General features: G+C 43.6%; 1 protein-coding gene and 1 long non-coding RNA gene across 6 annotated transcripts in view; one reads left to right on the top strand and one right to left on the bottom strand.

Moving 5' to 3' along the window:
- The window catches only part of COQ7 (coenzyme Q7, hydroxylase), a 26098-nt gene extending 5109 nt beyond the window's left edge, over positions 1–20989 (top strand). Inside the window, exons 3-7 of one of the 3 annotated variants that reach the window (XM_045819521.1) lie at positions 106–220; positions 929–1068; positions 1745–1813; positions 2237–2315; positions 20744–20989. In XM_045819521.1, the coding sequence (XP_045675477.1) occupies positions 106–220; positions 929–1068; positions 1745–1813; positions 2237–2314 (402 nt within the window). In that variant the 3' untranslated portion in view covers position 2315; positions 20744–20989. The other 2 variants (XM_045819519.1, XM_045819520.1) reach the window with 2 other exon arrangements.
- On the bottom strand, positions 1825–27688 carry LOC123806396. Of its 3 annotated transcripts, none has more exons than XR_006783489.1 (4): positions 27485–27688; positions 13776–13928; positions 10489–11828; positions 1825–1916 (listed from the first exon to the last, which is right to left on the bottom strand). It is a non-coding gene; the product is annotated as an uncharacterized LOC123806396 (long non-coding RNA). The 3 variants fall into 3 exon arrangements; XR_006783488.1 differs by lacking the exon at positions 1825–1916 and having other exon boundaries at positions 8472–10615; positions 11660–11828; XR_006783487.1 differs by lacking the exon at positions 1825–1916 and having other exon boundaries at positions 8472–11828.

Genomic DNA, 27688 nt, shown 5'->3' with positions numbered 1-27688 from the left:
TGTCAGAATCATGGTTCATGGATGGGGCATGTGGCTTCTTTGGGATACAGTGGGCGGTGGCCTGCATAGAATGCTTATGTGTCTTTATTGTTATGTTTCTTACAGAAAATGTGGGATCAAGAAAAGGACCACTTGAAAAAGTTCAACGAATTGATGGTTGCGTACAGGGTCCGGCCGACGATTCTGATGCCCTTTTGGAATGTGGTGGGGTTTGCACTGGGTGTGTGTCCATCCATAAGGGCTTAGGGGAGCTGAGGGGTCTGAGACAATCATACCCTTTAAGCACCACTTCACAAGTCTTGCTGTGTCCTCTTGCAGCCTTTTTTTATCTACTTAGTATTTTTCTAAAGTTAAATTGGCTGCCCTTTTTTTTGCTTTAATTTATTTAAGATAGAATCTTAATAGTTTTATAAATAAAAGGTACAGTAAAAACAGATACAACAAACACAGCTAGACTAATTCGGTTGTAGCCAGATAATATTTCCTGACAAAGGTTCTAAACCTGGGATCTCACTCCTAAAAGGGAGAATAGTAAATACTATGCAAGATTCAGACATACCTCAGTTAACGACTTTCTTCTTGCCATAATCAAGTTAGGGAGATCATTGAAAAGAGAATAATATTCTTACTGTTAATTAAGGTTTAATACTGTAACTTGGTACCACCTAAAATAGTGGTTTTCAGTGGGGTCAAGTTGCTCTTGAACACAGTTGGCAATATCTAAAGACATTTTTGGTGTCACATGTGGGGATGCCATCAGTATCTATTGGGCAGAGTCCAGGGATGTTGCTAAACATCCTGTGATAACAACAAAGGGTTATCCAGCCTAAGTTTGTAGTGCCGAGGTTGATAAGCCCTGACCTGACATGCTCTCCCTTACCAGTGGTATCAATCCCATCCTTTACTGCTCTGGGTTTGACAATTCCAGGCGCGGGAACCGCCCTGCTGGGGAAGGAGGGAGCGATGGCCTGCACGGTGGCTGTGGAAGAGTCCATAGCACATCACTACAACAACCAGATCAGGGCATTGATGGAGGAGGATCCTGAAAAATACAATGAGCTGCTTCAGGTATTTGACTACCCTCTGAAAAAGGGCTAATAAGGGGGAAAGGGACAGACATGCAATTTAGTAAAAAAAAAAAAAATAGAATGTTAGGGAATGATGGGACCTTAGAAATCTAGGTCAGTGCCACATGTCTTTGAAGGCATACAAACTAAGGCACGGAGCTGAAGCTGTGTGCCCTGGTCACATGCTCGGACAGAGTTCAGGAGCCCGTGTCTTCTGAGCCTGGGCAAGTATTCTCTCCGTTTCCAGATTGTGGTAGATCCTGAGCAAATGCTATTAGTATGAACCCTTCAGATTAAATAATTGAACTGAAAGATACCCTGAGATAATTTTCTACAGCAGATAAAGGAACAGATACGGGCCTGGCTTTTTTAAAAGCCTACATCAGGCTGATACACTATGGCTTGTGACCTACCACCTGTTTCTGTAAAGAAAAGTTTTGTTGGAATTCAGCTACACCCATTTTTTTACTTGTCTGTGGCTGCTGTCCCTTCTATAATGGCACAGTTGAATAGCTGTGATAGGGACTGCACAACGCTTAATGCATTGACTGTCTCTTTATAGGAAAGGTTTTCCTACCCCTGTCTTAGCTAATAATATAAGTCTTTAGCCCAAAATAAGACAGAACGCCAGGAAAGTTAGAATGCTGACTTGCATCAATTTCTGTTTGTTTAACCAGGTGATAAAGAAATTTAGAGATGAAGAGCTTGAGCATCATGACATAGGCCTTGAACATGACGCAGAACTGGTGAGGACCTACCTTTACTGTTTTCTTGTGGTGCTTTGGGCACCTGATGTGGCAGATCAAGGGCCGGGAAGGTTTCTGTTCTAGAAAATAGGTTTCACAGGGACTGCCAGAGAAAGAAAAACAGTACACTGCTTTGACAAAGAGCAAGCTCCCAATTGGGAATCTTGGTCCTTGCTTCCACCCCTACCCTTTCCCCTAGGGGCCCCTTTCCCTTTCCAGTGAGAAACCAGATGACTGTGCTTGGGCAGTAGCAGAGGCATTCTAACTCTTTGAGTAGGTTTTTTTTGCCCCCAAATTAAAATGAATTGTTTCTTAGATCTTATTTCTTATCCAAAGAAGTCTTGTCCTGCCAGGCCTGTATCTCACCATCAAAAGTGAACGTAGAATGTGTTTCTTTTGTTTGTTGATTGTTGTCTTTAACAGGCTCCAGCATATGCCGTTTTGAAGAGGCTTATCCAAGCTGGATGCAGCGTGGCAATATATTTATCAGAAAGAATTTAAGGTATGTCCACCTTTACCCTTTTTATAAAAATGATAGTAATTTAACAAGTGATATTGACAGAAAAAGAATGGCACAATTATTACTGAGCGTCCACCTTTACCCTGTTTATAAAAATGATAGTAATTTAACAAGTGATATTGACAGAAAAAGAATGGCACAATTATTACTGAGCAAGGGCTTATTGCCCCACGTGTGTAGAAGCCGATACTATGATATCATCTTTTGAGAAAAGGTTTTAATTACAAGATCCGCCAGCAGTGAAGTAGGAGGCAAGGCTCAAATCTGTATCCCTACTGAGGGTTTTTGGGCTAAATTTAAAGGAGGAAGCAGGGGAAGTTGGGTATATTTATAGAGTTACGTTGGTTCAACATGAGAGCCTAGTACACAGGTGCGTTGGAATCGCAGCTTTTCATACGTTGAATGTTTGAATTCCGTGTTGGGGGTTTGCATGTCGTGCACAGTGGATTTTGACCCAGTGACTTTGAAAGGTTATTCTGGGGTAAATTCTTTCTCTAGTGCATTGTCCTACTGTCCAAGTGCATGATCCTGCAGCCTTATTCTGCTGTCTCTGAAAAACAACTTAGTGTCTGTTAGGAACAGAGCAAGACATTTTATGCTGGTTTTGTGGTTACATTATTGTTATGTGAATTTTTTTAATAAACTGCAAGTTTTTTTTTAATAAAACTGTCCAGTGTTGGGTTTTTTTTTTTCTGTGTATGCTATAAGGCTGGCAGTTCACCAGGTGCAAATTACAGCAAACAAAGTTGGTCATTGTTTGGTCTATAGCTATTTTTTTTCCTAAAATATAATAAATGAATCATTCAAAAGTAATAGGAATCTAAAAAAAATTTGAGCTTACTGGTAAAAATGGAAATTGAAAACACAAGGGCGTTTAAGTTTGACAGAACAAGACTCTCAAGTTCATCAGGCAAGTGGAAGACTGTCAATTGTTTCTGTTTTGAATTGTGGATCGAGGGTGCTTTACTTCCATTAGAGAATATATTAAGTTGTGGATTGTTTGTGAAGTTGCAATATATAATTTTTTTTAGGTCTGTTACCAAGAGAATGGACCAAAACACATTGAACTTTTCCTATTGTGTTGAAATCTTTTATGATTTGCAGATTTTTAAGTAATTTATTAAAAACCTAGGTTAATGATTCTCCTCTTTGGCTGCACATTAGAATGTCCTGAGGAGCATTTTAAAATTTTTCAGATGATAAACCAAAAATTCTGAATTAGAATGGCACCCAGGAGCTGAATAGTTTTCTAAGCTCCCAGGTAATTGTAGTGGGAGTCAGGACTGGGGACCCCTGGCCTAGACTCTAAGCTTTCGTGGTAAAGAATTACATCACTAAAGCTCTGCCTTCCACCTGCATCCTGGATTTAATCAGCATCGGGTGATAGGGCATGACTTGCCTCCAGGAAGTCTAATTTTGGAGGACAGTGGACACTGGTATAGTTTGGATTAGTCAACTGCTCTTTTCCTAACTCAGGAGTGAGTTTAGTTTTATGTGATAGGTAAATTAGTCTTCTGATAATAATTTGCAATAAATGAGACACAGGAGAGAAAGGTCCGAGACAGTTTGAGATTCCCAACTCTTCGGTGCTAGGTCACAAACAGACATCTGTAGAGTAGTAGATTCAGTGTAGTTGGATAACAATTGGAAAACCAAGTTCCTGAAGTGACTGCCTCATGTCTGCATTATTTTATAAATGTGCATTTTGTCTTTCCTGTATGAGACTGTGGGTTTCTTGAGGGCAAACAGTCTTTTCCAGTCCCTGATACATTGTAGGTACCCATTTAAAGGAAGGAAGACAGGAAGGAATGAAAGAGAAGGAAAAAGGAAAAGAGAAGTTGAGGGAAGGATCAAGGTGTTCTTAAGCAGCTGCAAAACTACTATGAAAACAGCCTCCCAGGCTGTTCTGTCACTCCTTGGGCCCTCTCCATGCCAGGGGTCCTCAGCTGAGGTTTTTGGCCCTGTCTTTCATCTTTTTCTTAGTATCTCATCCTACCTCGTGGCTGATTCCTTCACATGTGTACCTCCACTCCAGATTTCTCATTTTTAAATAGCTCACTTCCAAGCTGACCCCTCCACTTGGAAGTTGAAGGGAATCTTAGGCTCTACCTGCCCCAAACTGAACTCGCCTCCCCTTCCCCAAGTCCTGCTTCCCCACCGGCTTTCCCCATCACAGTTAATGGCAAATCCATCTTTTCTGGTTCTCCAGGGTCATCTTTGACACTCACCTCTGTTATCATCCCATCTAATTGATCAGGCCATCCTGTGGGCTCTCCCAGATCTTTTCTGTTGCCTTCCGTGCTTCCATTCAGGGCACAGCCCCCCTCACCTCTCGCCTGGATTATTGTAGAAGCCTCCTAACTATTCTTCCTGCCTTACCCTTGTCCTCCCACAGTTCATTCTCAACCAGGCTGGTGAGTGATCCTTTGGACCATAAGCCAGACCACATTACTGCTAAGCTCAGAATCCCACATTGGCTTTTCCTAGTTCCCTCAGAATAAAAGTCAAAATCCCTAAATGGTTTACAAGACCCTCCCTGACCTGGCCCTCTGTGACCTCTTTCCCCCTTCTGCACTCCACTCCAGCCACACAGGCCTCCTTGCAGTTCCTCAAAATACCAGGCACGCTCCTGCCCTGTGGTCTTTGCAGTGGCTGTCCCTCTGCCCAGAATGCTCTTTCCTAAATATCCATATGGTCAAGTTTCTCACCAACTCCTAAAGTTTTACTTAAATATTACCTTTTAAAAGGACCACTTTTTCAAAATTTCAGACTTTGCCCCACTGCATGCATCCCTCCTCTGCTCTGCACCCTTTGTCTGCTATGGCACTTGCTACCATCTAGCTAATATAATATACTTACTTGTTATGTTCCATGCCTTTCTTGCTGCAAGAATGTAAGCTCTCAAGGGCAAGAATCCTTGTTTTAATCACTGACGTAATAGGTGCTCAATAAATAGTTTTTGATGGGAATGAATACTCCCTTATCAGAAATCACACTCCCTTATTAGAAGTCATTTTCACATAACGTAATTGAAGAGTACTCCTGTGTGCTTCTCAGCAAAATTCAGTGGAAACTTAATTGAAAGGATGCTACCCATCTGGGCTGGGCCCCTGGGCTCCCTGGTCTCCCTGGTCTGTACAGATTCTTTTGCTGTAAAACTCAAAATCTTCCAGCTTGGGCAGGGGTGGGGGAGTGAATAAAGGGGAGCAAGGAAAAAAGGAAAGAGATGCTGCCAGGAAACCAGAGGAAGGCCATTCGGTATGCTGCTTGCTGACGATTAAAAACAAAGCAAAAAATCCAGACTGGATATCCACATGCAAATGAATGAGTTTAAACTCCTACATCCTAGCTATATAAAAATTAACTCAAAATAAACCAAAAATCTAAGTATTAATGCTAAAAAACAACTTTAGCTCTTAGAAGAAAACATGGGAGTAAATTTATGTGACCTAGGATTAAGCAGCAGTTTCTTCGACATGACACCAAAAGCACATGCAATATAATTTAAAAAATAGGTAAATTGAACTTTATGAAAATAAAAACTTTTGTGCTTTGAAGAACACTATCAAGGAAGTGGGAAGATACTCACAGAATAGGAGAAGATATTTGCAAATCATATATCTTATAAGGGATTTGTATATAGACAATGTGAAGAATTCTTATAATTCAGCCCTGACTGGTGTGGCTCCGTTGGTTGGGTGTTGTCCCACAAAGAGAAAGGTCACCAGCTCAATTCCCATTCAGGGCATGTGCCGGGGTTACAGGTCAGTCCCTGATTGGGGCTGTGAGAGGCAACTGATTGATGTTTCTCTCACACATCAACGTTTATCTCTTTTTCTCCCTCCCTTCTTTCTCTCTAAAAATAAATAAAACCTTTTTAAAAAAAAAGAATTCTTAAATTCAACAATAAGACAAATAGGCCAATTAAAAACAGGCAAGGGGTTTGAATAAACAAGTCTTCAGAGAAGATGTTTAAATGGCCAATAAACATTCAAAAAGATGCTCAACATCATTAGTCATTAGAGAAAACCACATCACTATAATGGCTATAATCAAAAAGACAATAAATGAAAAAGAAAGTGTGTTGCTGAAGATGTGAGAAATTGGAATCTTTGTACACTGCTGGTAGAAATGTAAAGTGTTGCAGCCCCTTTGGAAGGCAGTCTGGCAGTTCCTCAGACAGTTAAACATAGAATTAACTATATGATACAGTAACTCCTCTCCTACTATAAACTCAAAAAGGAAGAAAACATGTTCAGACAAATATTTGTACATGAATATCCACAGAAACATTCTTCATAACAGCCAAAAAGTAGAAGCAGCCCAAACGTCTATCAGCTGATAAATGGATAACCAAAATGTGGGATACTATGGAATATTATTTAGTCATAAAAAGGAATAGAGTACTCATACGTGCTATAACATCAATAAAGCTTAAAAACATGGTGCTTTGAGTACAGAGTTTCAGTGTGGAAAGATGGAAATAGTTCTGGATATGGATAAGGATACAACAATGTCCTTAATGCCACTGAACTCTACACATAAAAATGGTTAAAATGGTAAATTTTATAATGTATATTTTACCACCAATAATAATTTAAAAAATTATACTAAGTGAAGGAAGCCAGACATAAAAAGGCCACATATTGTATGAGTCTATTTATATGAAATGTCCAGAACAGGCAAATCCAAAGAGACAGCAAGTAGACATGGTTGTCTAGGGCTTCAGGGGTTTGGAGAGTAACAGCTAATGGGTACACGGTTTCTTGAAGGGGCCGTGAATGTTCTAGAATTAGATGGTGATAGTTGCACAACCTTGTGACTGTACTAAAACCACGAATCATACACTTTAAAGTGGATTTTACGGCATATGAATTATAACAATAAAACAATACAGGATTTATAGTTTTATGTGGTATCCGAAAGCAAATTTTGATCCAGGCTGTTAAATGGGGAAACTTTCTTTAATGTATCACCCTTCAAGCTAGCCAGAGCATATAGGTGCCTTGATCTTTGAGATGCTGGTGGTATTAGTTGCCCTCCTGTAGCAAAGCTATTTTTGTAAGTATTGCAGTCAGGAATCTCAGGCATATAAAGGCATTCTGTACAATCCTTATTAAAAGGCCAGATTTGTTGCTGCTTGTTTAGCATCCCCTTCAGAATTGATGGCTGATGTTTTATGCTTCTGAGAGCTTCCAAAACAAGATCAGGGTTTTTGAATACCCTTCTGATTGTGTTTTATTTCATTACAGCTTGTCCTTGTGTATTAACAAGGTAATCTTGTCTTTCCCTTACTTTACTGCTCTGACCTTTCAGGAGAAATGTGATTTTAAAATTGGACACCATCCAAAGATGATGGCAGCATGACAAAGGATATTATTCCTGCAAGCAATATAGTTCCAAAGATGTGATCTGAGCTGTCGTTCTTTGCATGTGTGACTCCCTCTCTACTCAAAGTGTGGTCCATGGACCAACGGAAGTGTTGTAGATTGTGAGCGTGTTGGAAATGTGGAACTTTGGGCTCCTCCCCGGACCTACTAAATCAGAATATGCATTTTAACAAGATATGGTGGTTTTAAAGTGTGTCCACAAATTCCTCAATACTCCTCTCTTCAGTGGAGCCCACTTATCCTTGCCCTGCGTGTGGACTGTCCTTAGTGACTTGTTTCAAATATAATGGAAATTATGGAGTATATTTCAAGGCTGGTAGGTCATCAAAACATTTCAGCTTCCACCTTTCTCTCCAGGATCATTCACTCTGGGGGAAGCCAGCTGCCATGTGATGAGGACACTTGGGCAGTTACTCTGTGGAGAGGGTCACATGGCCAAGATCTGAGGCCACCTGCCTACAGCTGTGTTTGTGTGACATCTTGAAAGTGAATCCATCAGCCCCAGTGAAGCCTTCAGATGACCTCATGAAAGACCCAGAGCCAGAATCACCCAGCTAGGTCAGTCCTGAATTCCTAACTCTCAGCAACTATGTTGAATAATAAATGTTTATTTTCAGCTGCAGAGTTTTGGGCTGATTTGCTATACAGCAGCAAATAACCAATATGTAACACTTGCAGGTGACTTGGAAGCACAGTAAAGTTTGAGAAGCACTGAACTATACCATGAACTGGAAGGTAGAGACCAGCGTAGTCTTTTCTATATCTTCAGAGTTTAGCACAGTGTCTGGCAATCAGCAATTTTTCTTAGATTAAATACAAAATTAAATTACCCTATTTTAAAAAATCAAAACTTTTTTGTAATAAATATTGCATGTATGTGCATTGTAAAATACTCCAACATGCTAAAGTGCGTTTACAGTGACAGGTAAATCTCCCTGTAGACTGCTTGTTGATTAACAGGAAACTGGGATCATTTGCCTTACTTTATGGCTACCTATTAGCAATCTGCCATATAAGACAGTATGTTTTTTCTTGCTTTTTTTCCTTCCAAAAGTAATGCTTGCCTTAAAATCAAACAATATAAACTGCATATAAATAAAATAGAAGAGAAAGGACCCCTTCCAAACTTATTTCCTAGAAGTAAAATCATTACTAAGAATGCATTTTTACATTTTCAGACTAGAAAAACAACAACAAAGCTTTTTATCCATAGTATGTACACATTTGGGTTTGTATTGTTCCACAAATGGAATGATACTGTGCATCTTGATCTGCAGTTTGCTTTTTTCATTCAGTGACCTACTCGGCCATCTTTCCAAGTCTTCCATGTATAGATCTACCTCGCTCTTTTAATTGGCTGCAGTTCTGTTTTACAGCCGAGCTGCTGTACTACACCAGCTCCTTACCTGCACTGACAAAGTACTGTTTTAACTGCTCTACCTCCTGCATTCTCAGGACCACCTTCTGGAACATGTACTCTGCTCAGCCCCCCATTTAGTCTTCTAGGTACTGGAGAGGCTTGAACTTAATTACCAGGCCATCCAGCCTCTTACTTCCTCTCTCCTATCAGTGGACATTTGGGTTACTAATAACAAATTTGGTGGGACCTCTAACACTTCAAGGGGATCACATTTGAACATAGCTTCTATAGAATTTAAGGAGGTGGAACCCCATGGTGTTCTTAACCCTTTTGGAGATCCTATACCTTCTTGAGAATAAGATGAAACTTCGGACTCTCACCCCATAAACTCCTAAAAGTCCTCCTCTAAGACCACTGGATCCAGGTGATCTGCGAAGAAGAAAACATGACCTTTTCCAACCAAGGGGGACAAAAGAAACCTTTCCTCAAAGCTACCTTTTTCTGGCCCTGCCAGAGCATAAAGCAATTTTCTATTGAATTTGTTTTCAAAGGTTTAAAAGGCCCCACTTGCCTTCAGGGATGTGCTTCCTGCCACTTCTTGAAATTGCAGCCCTGCAGGGCTGTGACTGAACCTGATGAGTTCTCTGATCCTGTCTTGGGAAGAACTATTTGCTGCCGGGCATGCCAAGGGCAAGGAAGGTCTAGGTCTAGGGCTTCCTGGCGCCTGACTGTGGCCACCAGAGGGCGCCCTCATCCAAGAGTCCTGAGTCTGGAAACCCCTACCAACCCAGCTGCAAGTCGTTTCCAAAATGTCATAGGGACAGTGCTTGGGGAGCGTGGACAGGCAATTGCTAAGTGTTGTGATAATCTGGTGTTAATAATCCCACCTCCTGATCTTTGCTGTTAGAAGAGAGTGGAATGTCACATTTGCATATTGCAAGATGAGGGCTCGCTCAGCTGACTGTTCTACGCTGCTGGGCCACTGGCTTGAGCATCCTTATCAGGAGGGAGGCATTTTCTTGCTGCACTGACTGCATATTCATTAGTTGCCACTGCTGCCTGCACTCACCTTGCTCACCCCCACCTTCTCTCAATTCCTGTACTCTGCCCTTGTGATGAAGGTCATTTGCCCTTTCAACCCTGTATCTCTTAGGTGAAATCATTCCACGCCCTGCCTCCTATCCCTGCATATTCTGGCTTCCTATGTTTATATTGCATGGTCGTTACCTGCCTTCCTACCATTTCTCCAACCTGGCAGCAAGCTCAAAATTAAGGGCTGTCCCCGGTGCCTGGAGTGTAGCAGGCCCTCGGCCAACGTTTGATAAATGAATCAAAGCTAAGAACAAATCATGTGGCCTTATAGAATGGAACAAAATGAATTCAAACAGTAATGACAGTCACCTACCTGATCTCAGTAGAAATACACCTAGAAACTTCCGGATGAAATTTTGTGTTGAAGTGGGGAAGGAGGGTCAAACGTGTGAGTGTCCTTCAGTCCTCTTGTCCATCTGTACTGCAAACCCAGCATAAGCCTGACAATGACAAACATTTCACCCATAACCATGTCTCAACTCCTCTCCTTCAAAATGCTTTTGATTTATAGCTGCTCTGTTGTGGGGTTTGTTTGTTTGTTTGCTTTTTTGAAAGAATTTCTATTTATGATACTTTGTTCCTTTTCTTTTTAAAAAATCTCAATTATATTTTCAGTTGTACAGAATTTTCTGATGCTTAATTGTGGAATTCTTAACTAGGTATGCACATCAGACCAAATTCTTGAGATTAAAAAAAATGTACTGATGCTCCTGCTCCCTGCAGTCCCACGGAAGCAGATGCTTTAGGACTGGCCTAAGGGGGGGATGTAATTTAAAGACTCACACAAGGGCTCAGTATGCACCCTGGTTAAGAATCAGTGGTTTAATTCCACAAGGGCTTTATTTTAAATCTGCCCCCAAACTGATGCTTTTCCCAGCTTTCTATTCTACTTTCTGGGCTGATTGAGGATTATCATTCTGTCCCACTTTTCCTGCCTTATTTTCTGCTAAGATGTTACTTCTTGTTCTGATTTTCTCCTGCCCACTTGGTGCCATGACAGTTGGAAACATGTCACAGACCAAGTTGTTTTCATCAGGTGGAAACAACAGTGACAGCAATGCTCTCTGTTCTAATGAGGCGGGGGCGGGGGGGCAGCCTTTGTGTGGCATTTTCCATGCCTAGCTTCCAAGTGGCTTTATTGAAACAAAAATTACACGGAGATGCCACCTGTTGCACCCACTTGCTGATGCTGTGTGTGTGTGTGTGTGTGTGTGTGCGCGTGTGTGCACGCGTTTAAGTCAACATGGGCATTAAAAGATTAATTATCTTGGTTACTTATTTGGCTGCTTTAAGGGACTGTATTATTTATTCTGAGTGCTGTGCAATAGAAGAATTTTAGAATATGAAATTTCCTGATATATTATTTAGAAGAGACACAAAACATCTCAACTTTTGCTTCTAATAAGTATTAGCTTTGCTAAATGAAAAATCGAGAGGTCATTTCTTTTCAGGTATGATTTGATCCAGGAGCTCAAACCAAATACCTGGCTTCTCTTTCTTCTATCTCTGCTGTTCACAGTGTTGAAATTGGGCTCACAATGGCTCCCAGTGGCCCTCCTCCTGTATGGCAGCAGAATTGCTGCAGCACTTCCATCCATTACCTCCTGACACCCCTCTGTTTGCAAAAAGGGTGAGGGTCTCTTTCTCTAGCTTCTGCAGAAGAGAGAGAAAAGTTTGGTTTCCCAGAATCTGCAGAATATGCCCCTCCCCTACCTCTAGTCTCATTTTTCTGTAATCAGGTCTCGTTCCTAGTCCCTGACCAATCACTGTGGCCTGGGAAATTGCGCTGCTCTCATTGACTAGACCTGGTCACATAGTTGTTTTGAAGCTGGTGGAGGAGAAACAACACTCAAGCCAAGTGGGTTTAGGGTGAGTTAGGGATGGTTCCCACAAAGGAAGCCAGAGTCCCCTCACCAGGAGAAGAGAGAACAGATGGTGGGCAAGTAAAAGACTGATGTCCCCTGAGCCCAGGAGGTGGTGGTGGAGACAGAACTTGAGGGGATTTAAATGGGGCAGTGGGTTCAGGATGGACTGGATGAGGGAAGATGAAAAGGAGGTGGGGGAGAACATTACTGTAGCACTCCCCTTGATGGTGGGTGGGACCTGGGTGAGAGCTGAATGGTGAAGAGAGGCAGCTTAGCATAATGGTATTAAAAACCTGGGTGTTAATTCTTGCCCTGCCATTTACCAGGTGTTACCTAACCTCTCTATGCCTTAATTTTCCCTCTTGTGAAATGATTGCACCTGGGTTGTCATGGATTAACCTGAAAACATGCTAAAATGGAAGAAGGCAGTCACAAAGGTCACATATTATACAATCCCATTTACATGAAATGTCCAGACTGGTTAAGTCCATAGAGACAGGAAGTAGTTTAGCGATTGCCTAGGGCTGGGGGGAAGGGGGTGTTGGAGGCTGATAGCTAAGGAGTTAGGGTTTCTTTTCAGGATAATGTTCTAAAGTTGACTGTGGTGATGGTTGCACAATGCTGTGAATATACTAAAAGCCATTGAATTAGACACCTTAAATCAGTGAATTGTATGATATGTGAATTACATCTCAATAAAGACTTTTAAAAAGGTAATATGTGTCAAGTGTTTTGAATGTTGCCAGGCACGGTCCCTCTGTCTGCCCCATCAGACCTGGAGGTCCAGCTGTCGCAGGACCTTGGAGGCTGCACCGTCCCTCAAGCTTAATTTTCCTTCCCCCTGCCCTCGTCTTTGTGAACAGTCTCATCATTCCATTCCATTCAGTTTCCCCATTTGATCACCTCTTTTCTGCCTGGGCCCTGCCTGCACAGAAGACACCTCTGCGGCAGAAGAGCAGGACTTGGCTACTCATCAGATGGACATGTAACATGGACTAGTAAGGTCAGTGTTATGTGTCCACTTGACTGGATTATGGGTGCCCATTTACTCAAACATTATTCTGGATGTTTCTGTGAGGGTGTTTCTAGTCGAGAATAACACTCAAATTGGTAGACCGAGTAAAGCAGATCTCCCTCCCTAATGTGGGTGGGCCTCAGCCAATCAGTCGAGGGCCTGAATAAAACAAAAAAGTTGACCCTCCTAAAAGTAAAAGGAACTCATCCTGCCTGACTGCTGAGCTGGGACATTGGTCTTTATCTGCCTCCAGACTTGAACTGAAACATTGGCTCTTCTTGGGCCTGGAGTTGCCAGCTTTCAGGCTGGAGCTCCACCATCGGCTCTCCTGAGTCTCCAGCCTGCCGACTGCAGACCTTGAGGCTTGTCAGCCTCCGTAATCACGTGAGCCAATTCCTTACAAGTTGCCTCTCTCTGTACCCTGTTACACTTTTCTGAGGAACCCTAACTAATACTGGACCTAAAGGAAAGATGAGTCAGTGGTGAGTTTAAGGCTGAATAACTAGGAAAATGATCAAAATATAGGACAGAAATAAAGAAATAATATCAAAGGAAGTGACTGGTTTTGGAAGAAGGGTTTTTTCCCCCGCATTTACAAAGCATTGATTAAACATCCACCCTGTGCCAGATGAAGTGCCAGCTACTGGGGACTGAAAGATCTACCCGGCTGTGGGAACTAGAGGCCAACATGCTGCCTTCTGAGTCTTCCTTCAGCCTCACCGGCCACATTGAATTAATCTTCAGGTCTGCAACACCTCCTCAGATTGCTCTCATCCATTTCTTTGGCAGATAGGGCTTTCATTGGAATCACCATCTTCTATCCTTTTAGGGATTTTGTAAAGATTTCACTTCAGGTTCAGGAAGAGCATGGACCTATTTGAAGAGATTTGTATGTGAAATCAGGAAATGGAAGGTCACTGGTATTGATCAAAGTATGTGGGCATAAAGTGTATTTCCCATTTCTTTATTGAAGTGGTTAAAAAGAGTGCTGCTAATGATGTTAAGTGTTTATTGGGGGAAGAGTTAGTGTCCAAAGAAAAACCTGCAGTTTTTCTATGAATGCCATTAGTCAAAATGGACTTGAGTAAAGAAAGATGGGAGGGGAGAGAGGGCATCTCCAGATAGGGAGAAAGAGACACCTGTTCTGGGTGGCTGCAAAGGCTGAGTCTGGCCTCTTCATACTTCATACTTTAGCCCATCTGAGGGAAGGGAATCTTAAGAAAGCTACCACAAAAAGTGACAGCTTGGACCTCTCCCACCTCTTGGAGTAACATGGGATATTGTATTGTCCACCCATTCCCATGAGAGCTCAGGGGAAGCCCTTAGACTGTCTCCCTCTACTCAGCAACTGGGTATGCCCAGGGGACTGTGTTTGGGTCAGTGATACAAAAACAGAAGTTCTTAGGTGGGGTTTTCAGAAAAGCTGCTCAGGAATGGGGCAGACAACTGCGACCTGCTCTTTCTGTCTTTCCCCAAATGTTGCATCCAGCCTGAGATGTGGATATCAGGGCTGGAATGTCAGCAACCATTCTGAAGGTACAGTACAATTCAACATGTGTAAAATGACTTCTGTTCAAGGTATTTGCTGCAGCATTATTTGTGATAGCAAACGATTGTAACTGGCCTCAGTACCTGCCAGGAGGGGATCAGCAAAGCAACTTAACGATTCAGCCATAACCAAGATTACTCTGCAGTGGTTAAGAAGAATGAAGTATCTGTTTGTTGTGAGATGGAAAAATCTCTAACACTGACTAGTGGCAGTGAACCAAGACACAGAACAGTGTGTATAGGTGTAGCTCAAATCCAGCTAAACTACTTCAATGGCCAGAATAGAGCATGGGCTATTACATTTCTAAGTCAGGAGTCAGCAGACTGGTTCTGGAGCCAAAGCCAATTGTAAATGAAGTTTTATTGGAACACACTTTTCCTTTATATGTCTGTGGCTGCTTTCCTGCTACATGCTACACTGGCAGACTTGAATAGTTGGGATAGAATGCCTATGGCCTGCAAAACATAAAATATTCACTGCTGGCCCTTACTGAAAACATTTGCTGGACTCCCTGATCTAGGCATTACTCTCATTATCTTTAAAATGAGCTGAGCACTGACTGGTGTGGTTCAGTTGTGCATTGTCCTACAAAGCCAAAGGTCACCAGTTCAATTCCTGGTCAGGGCACACGCCTTGGTTGCAGGTTTGGTCTCCAGTTAGGGTGCCTATGAGAGGCAACCAATTCAAGTTTCCTTCCCACACTGATGTTTTTCTTCTCTCCCTTCCCCTCTCTGAAAATAAAGAAAATCTTTTCAAATGGGCTGAAAAAACACAGTTAACTTGCTTCATAGAGATTGTAAGTATTAAGAAACAATGAACATAAAAGCTATTTAGCATTTATAGTAAACTCAATAAATGTAGTTATGATTATGATTTGGTTTTATTCTGCTTAGCCTCCAGTAGAAATTTTCCTGTAGCTTTTTGACCAATCTAAGTTTCTTGCAAATCCCTGTAGATTGCTTTAGATACTAAAGAGTAGCCTCCAAATCTAGTAAATGTGTGGGAGGGGTGGTGGGGTGTTGGCGGCCAGTTGCGGGATGAGAAACCAGTGGTTGTTACACCTCTACAGCAGGTCTTTGAATCATGCCATTTTATTCAACATCATTCTGTTATAACATTGATAAAATGCTGTGGGAACTTAACTCTTGTTTATATCAATGAGCCTATGGTAAAATTGGTTTCATTATATGTCATTTCATTTAAAGTTGCAGAACCTATCGACCTTGTTAAGTGAGGATTTATTATGTGCCAGGTGTGGACTGGATCTGTCTGTGTGTCACTTCACGTAATCCATACCGCCAAGGAAACTTGAAAATCAAAAAGGGATAAATAGTTGATGACAGTAAGTCACTGAACTGAGACTCAAACCCAGTACTGCTTACCTCCAAAGCCCATGCTCTTTATTTTTTTAATATATTTTATTGATTATGCTATTACAGTTGTCCCATTTACCCCCTTCTCTCCCCTCCACCCTGTACATCCTCTCCCTTCCACTCCCCCCCTTTAGTTCATGTCCATGTGTCATACTTATAAGTTCTTTAGCTTCTACATTTCTCATTATTCTTACCCTCCCCCTGTCTATTTTCTACCTACAATCTATGCTACTTATTCTCTGTACCTTTTCCCCCTCTCTCCTCCTCCCACTCCCCTGTTGCTAACCCTCCATGTGATCTCCATTTCTGTGGTTCTGTTCCTGTTCTAGTTGTTTGCTTAGTTTCTTTTGGTTTTGCTTTAGGTGTGGTTGTTAATAATTGTGAGTTTGCTGTCCTTTTACTATACATGCTTTTTTAAAATCTTCTTTTCTTAGATAAATCCCTTTAACATTTCATAAAATAAGGGCTTGGTGATGATGAACTCCTTTAACTTGACCTTATCTGAGAAGCACTTTATCTGCCCTTCCATTTTAAATGAAAGCTTTGCTGGATAGAGTAATCTGGGATATAGGTCCTTGTCTTTCATGACTTGGAATATTTCTTTCCAGCCCCTTCTTGCCTATAAGGTCACTTTTGAGAAATCAGCTGACAGATGGGAACTCCTTTGTAGGTTACTGTCCCCTTATCTCTTGTTGCTTCTAGGATTCTCTCCCTTGTTTTTACCTTGGCTAATGTAATTATGATGTGCCTTGGTGTGTTTCTTCTTGGGTCCAACTTCTTTGGGACTCTCTGAGCTTCCTGGACTTCCTGGAAGTCTATTTCCTTTGCCAGAATGGGGAAGTTCTCCTTTATTATTTGTTGAAATACGTGTTCCATCTGTTGCTCTACCTCCTCCCCTTTTGTTACCCCTATAATTCAGATGTTGGAATGTTTAAAGATGTCCTGGAGGTTCCTAAGCTTCTCATTTTTTTGAATTCTTATTTCTCCATTTTTTCCTGTTTGGTTGTTTCTTTCTTCTTTCTGCTCCACTCTATTGTTTTGAGTCCCAGTTTCCTTCCCATCACTATTGGTTCCCTGTGCATTTTCCTTCATTTCTTTTATGGTAACCTGCATTTGTTCATCTAATTTGCGACCAAAATCAACCAATTCTGTGAGCTTCCTGATCACCAGTGTTTTGAACTGTGCATCTGATAGGTTAGCTATCTTTTGGTTGCTCAAAAGGATGAGTTTTGGGGCACTGATTTGTTCTTCTGTTTGAGCCATCTCTCTCTTTTTTTGGTCTGGTCGCTCCTATTATGGTGAGGGGTGGAGCCTTAGGTGTTCATCAGGGCTGGGCACCCCAGTTGCTAGAATGTGACATTGTATGTGGGGGCGGGGTCGAGAGGGAACAATGGCGATAGCTCCATTCTCTGTGGGATCTCAGTCCCTTCCCTGGGATCCTGGCTTACGAGCTCTGTCCTGCTCCACAATCGCCACCTCACTGGGTCTGCTAGCTGCTGCTTGCGTACTCAGGGTCCACCTGCTGCAATCTTGCACACCCCAGATGCCTTACATGCTCCCGGTTGCCTTATGCGCACAACTCTCCCTGTTCTCCTCACTGCGACCCGCCCGGAAGCTTGTCTCCGTCCCTCCTATTGGTCTGGATGAATGAGTCTACTTCAACTTCTTGGCTGTCCAACTTCCATTCAGATAAATTTCCTGTCAGTTCTGGTTGTTATTCTGCCTCTAAATTGTTGTTGTTCCAATCTTGGTTGTGTGTGGAGGTATGGTGCGTCCACCTGTGCCTCCATCTTGGCCGGAACTCCGCCCATACTCTTTCTAATCACTAGCTATGTCTGCTACCAGAGAATTCTTGGACTGCTGCACACCTACCCCTTGCTTTGCCCAAGATGGTTCTGCTCTGTGCCTGTTGTGTGACTTACTGTCCCTGGCAATCAGTTTCCCTCTCAAGAGTGTCTGAGTTTGGACAATAAATTCTATGGCATCTACTATCATCAATAAGGCTTTCAGTGTCAGCTCAGTGAGGGCTGAGATCTTTGTTTTGTTCAGAATATATTCCAAGCACCTAGAACAGTATGGCACATAAGTATGCGTTGAATCAAATGTTGAGTGAATTATCGGTAATCCACATGGGTACCTGTCAGGTGAACAAAAGGCACACAGTGGGATGAGGATTGTTCTCTTAAAACAACTCTGGATACACACGGATGCCTGGCTCTTGGTCCTTCTCTGTGGTTACAGCAACCTGTGCCTAGTTTGAGTCTTGTGTTTTAACTCATGCAAATCAATCACCTGCTTTGTACCGGGATGGTCCAGGTTGGTCATCCCAGGTGAAGGAAGTAAATATTGTTCAAGGCCTCCTACAGGATGGGTGTGTTGTGGGGGATCTCTCATGCAGAGTCAGAAATAAAACACATCAAATTGAGCTCCAGGTGGCTTTGCGGAAGAAAAGGGAGGTAGATTATGTGCTCAGCACAGCCCTGATGTAAAGGTAAGGCTGATAATCTACCCCTTTTATGTGCACAGTGTCATGGGCCACTTCCAGCAGGAGAAGAAAGCCTGACCTTTGGAGAGGGCTATAAAAGGCGCCAAATTCACTTCTTTCCTCACAATATGCCTTTAACAAAGGAGAAGTGAAGGGCTTTTGTGTCCAAGTGAAAGGTACACAAAGGCAACTCAGCATTTTGTCAAGCTGATGGCCAGGGCACCGAGGCACAAATAAGATAGATGCTGCTTAGGTTCTGGGCAGCCAGATATGGCCGGGAGACCCCGACAGTGTGGCAGTTGGCAGAGGGGCTTCTGGTCACGCTGCCTCCAGCACCACCGGGCTGGGCCCTGGGGGGCAGTTTGGGAAGGCTGCTCAGGAGTTTCAGAGCCAAGAATCTGAGTTTATTGGAGATGATGGCTCTAGGAGTCTTAGAAATCACATCTACATTTGTGATGGGCTCTAGTGGTCCGGGGAAGGGTGTCACACCATCCAGTGAGAGTCTTCAAAGCTGCAGCTGACAAAGACATTACAAAGTGTAAGAGTGGCAGGTTTCAGAGAATGTGAGTGACTTGTTCCTGTTCCCCATGCCTCCCAGTGTGGGGATGGGATAGGGGAGGTTCCAAAGTCAGGAAGGTGGTAAAAAGCATACATAGTAAAAGATACCCTCCTGTGAAATCGTTTCTAAGACTCCCTAGAAAATACAGCAATGTGCTGTCTCCCAGGAGCTCCATATGCCTAGCTGATTCTTTTCCTAGTCTGGAACCCATCACTGCCTTTCTCTGGTTGAGCTCTACTGGAAGTTCTTGTTGAAGAGAAATGGACATCTTTAAATACTAATTGCCCCCAGCAGGGGGGGATTGGGAGGGGAGTAGGGGGACAACAGCATATATACAACTTCCATCTCATACCTCAGGGAAGGCATGCGCTCCTCGTGGCAGAAGGGAGGTTCCCCTGCAGTGTTAGTGTTCTCTCTCTCCCCCCCCCCTCATTTTTGTTCCCACCTCTTGCTGCCACATACTATGGTTGAATTCACATACATTACAAGGGATGGGGCTTCTCTATTCGACCCTAACAGGAAAACTGTAAGGGTAGAGATTTGGATGCCATGGAGAGATTCAGATGCCACCAAACAAGTGACCAATAGTCAAAACCAGGCACATTTTCCAGGTGCCTGCTCATCAGTAAATTAGTATGTTAACAGATTCCTGGCATCTTTCCTGAAAAATCCCTGCAGCCTTACCCTGTGCTTGTTGAAATCAAAGCAAACACGTAAAACCCACTGTCGCGATCTTTACCAACCTGTCCCTCGCTCCCATCTCATGGAAGTTATTTCAGTAGAAGGATAACAAAAGAATTCCAAATAGAATTCAAGGCAGAATGTCTGTGTACCCCAACTTTATATATTGAAATGAGTGTGTATGCCCAGATTTATATGTTGAAATCAGACCTGCAATGTGACGGTATTAGGAGATGGGGCCTTTGAGAGATGATTAAATCATGAAGGTGGAGCCCTCACAAATGGATTAGTGCCCTTGTAAACGGGGCCCCAGAGAGCCCCCTTACCCTCTGCCACGTGAGACACAGTGAGAGGATGGCCGTTTGTCAGCCAGGAAGTGGGCTCTTAGCAGACGCCCAATCTGCTGGTGTCTTGACCTCGCACGTCCCAGTCTCCAGAACCGTGAAAGATAAATTTTTGATGTTTATAAGCCCCCCAGTCTATGATATTCCGTTAGAGCAGCCCAAACTAAGACAGCATCCAGTTACAGAGGGCAGCTGCTGCCGCCATTTAAGAGCTTTGGGCTTTGGGATGCTGTGGGAATCTGGGGAAGGTCTTCAGAAGGAAGGAAATCCTCCTTTTCCTACTTTGAATCTCTTAGAGGGGAGACTCAAACCAACCTAAATATAGGCAAGGCTGGATCCAGGAGCTCAAGCGAAACCATCAGTAATTTCTGTTTCTAGTCTTGGTAGTCCTTTCCTCTCCTTTCTTCTGCTCTGTTGGCAAAATGCCTGCCACCTCTCCAGGCTTACAGCCTAATAGACCAGCAACTCTGATAGAAAAAGGACTTTTCTTCCTCAGTTTTCCAGTGAAATTCCCAAGGTTGACTCTGGAATAAATTACAAGTGGCCTCAAATTCTTTGCAGCTCCTTCCACAAAGAGGTGGAATTTATTATATCATTCCCTAAATCTGGGCTGGATTTGAAGCTTGTGTTGATCAATAGAATGTAGTAAAAGTGACAGAATATGAGTTCCAAGCCTAAATCTCAATCTGCTTTTCAGTCTTTGCTCTGGATTTCGTGGAGTGCTGCTGTCACAGCAACAAGCCTGGAATAGCCTGCCAGAGGACGAGAAATCACACGGATCGGGAATATGCTGTTCCACACATCCCTGGGCAAACCAGCCTGCCAACCACTGGACACTGAGTGGGCCATCCTAGACCATTCAGCTCCAGGCAAGCCACCGAGAGACCACTGACATCTAGACCAAGCTGGCCTAGAACAGAACAACCACCCTGCCTACCCACAGAATTGTGAAAAATAATAAATGTTTGTTATTTAAGCCTTGAAGGTTTGGGATGTTTGTGAGGTACCAAAAACTGACAGATACTTAGGGGTCAACTTGGGTCACCTTCTCACCCTGAATCACACAGTACAGGAATACTGTACTCTCAATGGACCGGCCTAGGTTTTGTGTCTGCTCCTGGAGCTGAGGGTTCTGGCAACTGCCACTCAAGTCACACAGAAAGCTGGGGGAGGGGAAGTTCCCAAGAAAAACCAAGGTGCTATTAGCAGAGGGATGCCAAGGCAGCAGACACAAAAGACACCTACTAGATCATTCTAACCCATTCTGGTATCTACGGGAGCTTGCATTAATGGTCTCTGTTCTAGCTCTCACTTGCAGCATAGTCTTAAGGACAGCACTGCCTCTTTGGCATTTCATTCAAAGGGCCATCACAGTGTAATGGCAAGGGCACTGGGGTGGGGATCGAATGGAACTGAGTTTAATTACTGATTTTATCTGCTCTTGGCTGGATGGCCTTGCACATGTTTTGTAATCCCTCTGAATTTTAGTTTTCTCATCTGTAAAGTAGGAGATGGTATTAATACCCACCTGTTATATAAAAGTTGGCTATGAGCATTAGTGATAACACGAATGGGAAGCACAGTGCTTGACACACTGCAGCGGCTCAGGAACATGAGCAGTCACGAGTTTGTAGATGCACCCAGGTGCCCAGAAGCCAGGTCTCATGGGTACGTGGTGGAATTTCCCACTGTGCCCACCCAGAATACCAGGAAATATGCTCCCCAGCGGGGGTCTTGGGATTCCTTTCTGCTGTGCTCCCTCTCAGAGAGATGCAAATCCCAAGTGATCCTTTTTGGTGTTCAAACACAAGAGTCGTCTTGGCTTTTGAGGCACATACAAGAGCAGTACTTCCCTTCCCGGGGTGGGGAAGTTGTCCCAAGTAAAACCTGTGGAGGATGAGTTATGCTGCGGGGGTCCTGGCCGGGCAGTGGGGTCTGTTCTTGCCGGTTGGAACGCCTTGATGACTGCTCCTTACACAGTGATCTCAGGACCGCTGTGTGGGCCGGGCCCTAGGGCCAGCCCATCTCTCTGTCAGTCTGTGGGTTTAGCAATGACTGCTTGCACCCAGGTGCAGGTCTTTTCCCCCTCCTCAACCCTTTAGATTTCATAGGCCGATAAAATGAGTTCAGGAAATATTTATTTATGGATGACACTTGTGCCAGGCACTGGGGAGGTAACGGGGCCCAAAGCAGGCAGGCAAAACCCTGCCCACCTGCGAGTGGCAAATGAAGGATTTGGGAGACTGACTTAGGATCACTGACTTCTCCTGCTGCTAAGATAGTACTGAAGGAGAGGAACCAGCTTCCCATGATTATCTTTACTGTCAGTTTCTCCGGAGAAGAAAATGGTGATTTTAACATTCAACAGAGTAGAAGGGCATAGCCTTAAAGGGTTTTTTAAATGACTGTATTAGAACCAAGCCATATGCAAATTTACATTGTTGGAATCTGGCTACATACACAAAAATACTTTGGGGTGTGGGAGAGAGCACTTTAAATCATGTGGACAATACTGCTTTACTTAAAGGACTGTTCTTAAAGAGCTGATTTCGTCTCCCATTGTCCCTGTCTTTCAAAGGCTCACTCACCATGCTGAGTGCTTAAAGACGTGTATTCTTCATATAACTTGGCCCATAAGCTCAAACGAGTTCCTTCATCGAGTGCTCAACTGATGAAACTTTGATTTTAGTGCTGAAGAAAAATCTGACTGATGGCCAATGACAGACAAAATACCAGTTTCCAAACTAGTATCTTCTTAACAGATTCTCAAATGTATTTTTTTCTCTCAACATTATATTAAAATTTTTTCAAGCAAACAGAAATCGAAAGAGTTGTATAGAAAACACCCATATATCAACCACTGAGGTTCTACCATTAACATTAAACTTCACTGGATGTATAATATGTCTATCCACTTATCCATCCCTCTCTCCACCCATCAATCCCTCTGATTTTCTGATATGTTTCAAAGGCAGTTGCTGAGGCCAGTTCACTTCACCCCTAAACACTTCAACTTGCATTCTACTCACTAGAATCCAATATGTGTTTATGACTTTTTTTAGATAAAATTTAGATACAGTGAAATATGTAAGAAGTGGACCATTCAATGTTTTGACAGATGTGTAATCTACACTCCTATGCCAATCTGTCATGGGCAATTTGAACTAAATACAATTTTATTTTGCTACATACTGACTTTGAAATGTCCCTACCCTGTAAAAGGCAACTCCACTGTAAACTGGGCTTTATGAAAAATTCCCTTCACATGTCTTACTTTGATCTTTTCCCCCAGACCCTGGAAAACATTATCTGATCCTAGTTGGAAACAACTGACTCAAGGCATCGTGTGGGGTTGTTAAAGGTATCAGAATGGGAGGCATGGGTTCGAATCTCAGCTCTGCAACTTACTGGCTGTTTGACCTGGTGCAAAGTATGTAGCCTGCCTATGCCTCAGTTTCCCCATCTACAAAATACAGATAAAAATAGGACCCACCTCACAAAGTTGTTCTGTGTGGTGAGGCTGAATGTGTGAAAACCATGTGAAGTATTTAATTAGGACACTGCCTGTAGAACAATAAACACTCAGGACATGCCGACTCTTCTCTCCACGCTCATAGGAGGAGGCAGGGAAGAAGGGACCTCATATCTGACTCATTACCTTTGCCGACAGTGGCTTTCTGAGCTCAGTGATTTTATGTTCCACTCAGTGCCGAGTCTCTTTTGGCCTCATTGGCCCTCTAACCAGAAATCAAATGACTGTCAAAATTCTCATCATGACATCACCAGACAATGCCAGTGGGAAGTCTATGTCCATAAAATGACTCAAACTAGAAGGACTGGAGCAGATGGGGAGTGGGAGTCCCACTCTGTAATTGTCTTGGATTTATAGTGTAAATCCCATGGCCTTGAATTTGATGTTGTGCCATCTTATTGCACAGAAACTGCATTACAGACTCATTAGCTCTCTCTTGGCTCTTCATCTCTGCCAGACCAAAGCTTCCCTTTGACAGATGTTGGTTTCATTATTCATGACTCTCAAATAAACGGTGGCTTTGGAAATGCAGACCAGGGAAGAACATTCTCCAGTGAAAAGTGCTTTATCAACAGAGGGCTACTTTGCTGGACTTCTGAAATAAGAATCATTTATTCATTCTTTCATTCATTCAATTCATCACTCAGCAATTAGCAATTAAGTGTACAGGACAGATATGCTTTCTGTTCATAAGAAAAGCTTACAGTATCTTTAAAAATATAAACATTTAATTAGTAATCATACAAATAATGAATCACAATTAGGATAGAACTGATCCAGTGCAGCCCATGGAGTAGATACTGTTGGTTGCCTACTATGGCAAAGGCTGACGATTGTCCCCTGGTATTTATTCTCTTTTTTTTCCATAGTAATGAAACACATTATTAGGAGGATACATGCTGTAGGAAAATAACTACATTCCTTAGCCTCCTTTGCACTACATGTGGCCATGTACATTTCTGGGACAAGTTCCAATGTATGGAAGGGCAATTTCCCATGCCACCAAGCAATTCTTAGACACCAGCTGGGTGCCCTACATTTCAACTCAATTTTGACACTATGTATCCAGAGATAGTGTCAGATCCCACAGACTAAGGGCTCAATCCCCCAAGGCTGTACCCTGATACCACTTCAGATGCCAATTACAAGTCCATGCTTCTGACAGGCAATGACCACCCCCTTTACCTTCCCCTTGGATTCAACTAATTTACTAGAGCAGCTCACAGAACTCAGAACCACTTTACTTACTAAATTACCAGTTGGCTATGAACCATGCAGAAAGTTTTGCTGGGGAATCTCTGTGAAACATTTCCTTGCTCTAAAATAGAGATCCATAGGGGAGAGCCACCTCTATAAGTACCAGCATGGTGCTGGGTTCATCTTCTGTTGGATGTTTGTGTGTTTGGATGTGATGCTTGGAACCATGGCAACCACTCTGTAACCAGGAGGAGAGCTAGTCTATAGATGGTAGAGCAGAAAGACGGAAGGAACCCTATGATGTGGTGAGCCATTGCATTAAGCAGGCCTGGAGCCACTTTACCTCCAGAATTCCATTTTGCGGGATCTTGTGTTACTAGTGACAAAGAGCCTTCCAACCAAACAGCATGGTATACAAGTTGTGACCCGATTTCCAGTCTCACCTCTCAACATATCTCCCTTCAGACTCAAACTTAAGACCTACTGAAATATAAACCATGCTCTTTTATTTGTCCAGGATTCCATACATGAAGGGACTTCTACATGTTTGCCCTTCTCTATCCCCTTTGTCTGGCAATGATCCATTCATCTTACAGAATCAATTTAGCAGACGCCCTCACCCCTCAAAGGAGCATTCTGTACAGACCCAATGTATGGGCCACCCCAAACCATTTGGCCTTTCCTACTTGCCTTGCTTCTTGCCCAGAGCAGACTTAGGGACAGCTCACTCCATTTTCACAACAGGAAAGAGACAGCTGCCATCACTGCCACCGACCAAGGACTTTCTTTACATGGGTCTCCACCCATGGAGACTGCCTGCATGAGCACATATTAGGCCTGCAGAGACTGGCTTTTCCATCGTCCTGGAGACCCAGCCAGGAAGTATAGACATTTGATATTCAGTGCGCATACCTTGACAGATGAGGGACAGGAGATGGAAAGGAATCACCCATTGCACTGGCTGCCCTTTTTCTCCATGGCTGATAGAGAGGCTCCATTCAGCATCTTTGGAGACGTTGGTGACTGGGGGGCCAGTCGTGTTTGCCGCAGGGCTGCAGCCAGCTCAGGAACGCACCACAGTGAGTGCATCCTCCTTCCTCCCCTGCTTCACTTCCCCTCTGTCCCCACTCTGGCTGTACTGGCTCTGCATCCTCCAGAACACATCCATATGCACATCCCTTAGGTTCAGTTTTCTAGGGGACCAGGCTAAAATGCCCCCATCTCATGCCACAGCCAGCCCCGAGTTTCACAGGGATTGTGATAAGGGTCCACCGGGAACTGAGGCAGCTGCTGCTCACTCAAGAGGGAAGGAGATCTGAGCTGTCATCCAGGCACACGGCAGCCCTGATGCCCCAACATCAACTCTGTTACCCACCGTTCTTGGACTAGCGGCTTGTTCTTGCTTCTTCCTACCCTCCCCTGACCTGCTATGTTTTTTTTTCTCAAAGCCTTTGTCTATTCTGTGCCTTTGGCTGAATTCTGACTTCTGCTTCCTTGTGGTTTCTGTGTCCCATTCAGACTGGGGAGCCAGCTCTGCCTGCCGCACAGCTGTGGCTGGCCTCATACAGCACGCACCGCAGTGTGCGCACCCTCCCTCCTTCCTGCTTCACTTCCCCTCTGCCCTCACTCTTGCTTAGATGGGTTTGGGTCACTTGGTCACCATCCAGTATTGGGTGGCATTGTCAGCAAAGTCATGTGTCAGGCCCCCTGGTTACTGGCTGCCCTGCTCCAGTCACTTTCGAGTAAGTGCTTAGAGATGTCTACATCAACTCAACATTTTTGGGACATCCACAAAAGCGTGATTGATGGGCTCGTCTGTCTGAATTGAGGATACACCCATGTGGGTGTTCTGAGTAGTATGAGACATGTGCTGTGTGATGTCATGCATAGCGGAACCAACCGGAAATTTTTGAGAAACAGCAGCAGATCATTTATTACAGACAGTTTGAAAAGCTGTGGGAAAGGACTCTGGAACTTCCAGAGAGGATTCCATAGTAACACAGCAGACTGGGCCACCAAGGTAGCTGCTGCCTTTGCCTCACCAGGGAACTGCCTGTGGAATCAGGGCCCAGCTGTGGGTCTCAAAACCACCCACCTCTGCTGCCAGCTGCACCAGCAAAGCAGGTGTCTTGGGCAGCTCCTGTCCCTGTGCTAGGGAATGTGGGAATGTGTTTTGTTTTCTAGCGCCAGCTGCAGAAAAAGGCTTGCTGGAAGAAGGCTGGAATGGATGGCCAGGGAATGCCACAGCATCCACTCACAAGCTCCAGACTTCCACAATAATTGGACCTTTCCCCTGAACTGTCACATGTTCCTGGACCCCTGTGCCCTTGTGTATTTTGTTGCCATTACCTGGAATGGCCTCCCTGAATTTCTGCTGGTAAAAATAGTATTCATTCAACAAGCCCCTAGAAAGTTCCAGGCAAGGTATTCGATGTTTCTGATACCAAGATGACTATGGTAAAGTCACTGCTTCCAAGAACTTCATCAGCTGGTTAGGGAGACACACACAAACATAAGCTAACCTGCTTTCCCAGAATGCTCTCTTTTCTGTGCAATAAAACCCTTTACAGTGTGAAAGGGAGAGAAGTACCAGGAATAAGGGCCCAGCTCTCAAGTAGCCTTGCCAGCTAAGTGACTTTGAGTAAGTTACCCACCCTCTCTCAGCCTCACCTTTCCCCCATTTGAGACGGCATTGATAACAGCACCTACCTCACTGGGCTTGCTCTGAGCATTTCAGGTGATGCTGCCTGGGAAGGGCCGAGTCCAGAAAGCACATGTTATGTATGATGTACCACTGTCTTTTCCTGTTCTTCAAAGCCTGGGCATATGTCTCCTCCCGTGAGCTTTCCCCAGGAAATTTCTCCACGGGAAATGAGGCACCACCTCTTTCTCTTCTCCTCTCATCAGCGTTGT

The sequence above is a fragment of the Phyllostomus hastatus genome, unplaced genomic scaffold (assembly GCF_019186645.2).
Source record: "Phyllostomus hastatus isolate PE091 unplaced genomic scaffold, TTU_PhHast_1.1 phas_scaffold_385, whole genome shotgun sequence".
Classification (NCBI taxonomy): domain Eukaryota; kingdom Metazoa; phylum Chordata; class Mammalia; order Chiroptera; family Phyllostomidae; genus Phyllostomus; species Phyllostomus hastatus.
The sequence above is the reverse complement of the archived record's forward strand: the minus strand, read 5'-3'. Positions and strand labels throughout refer to the sequence as shown.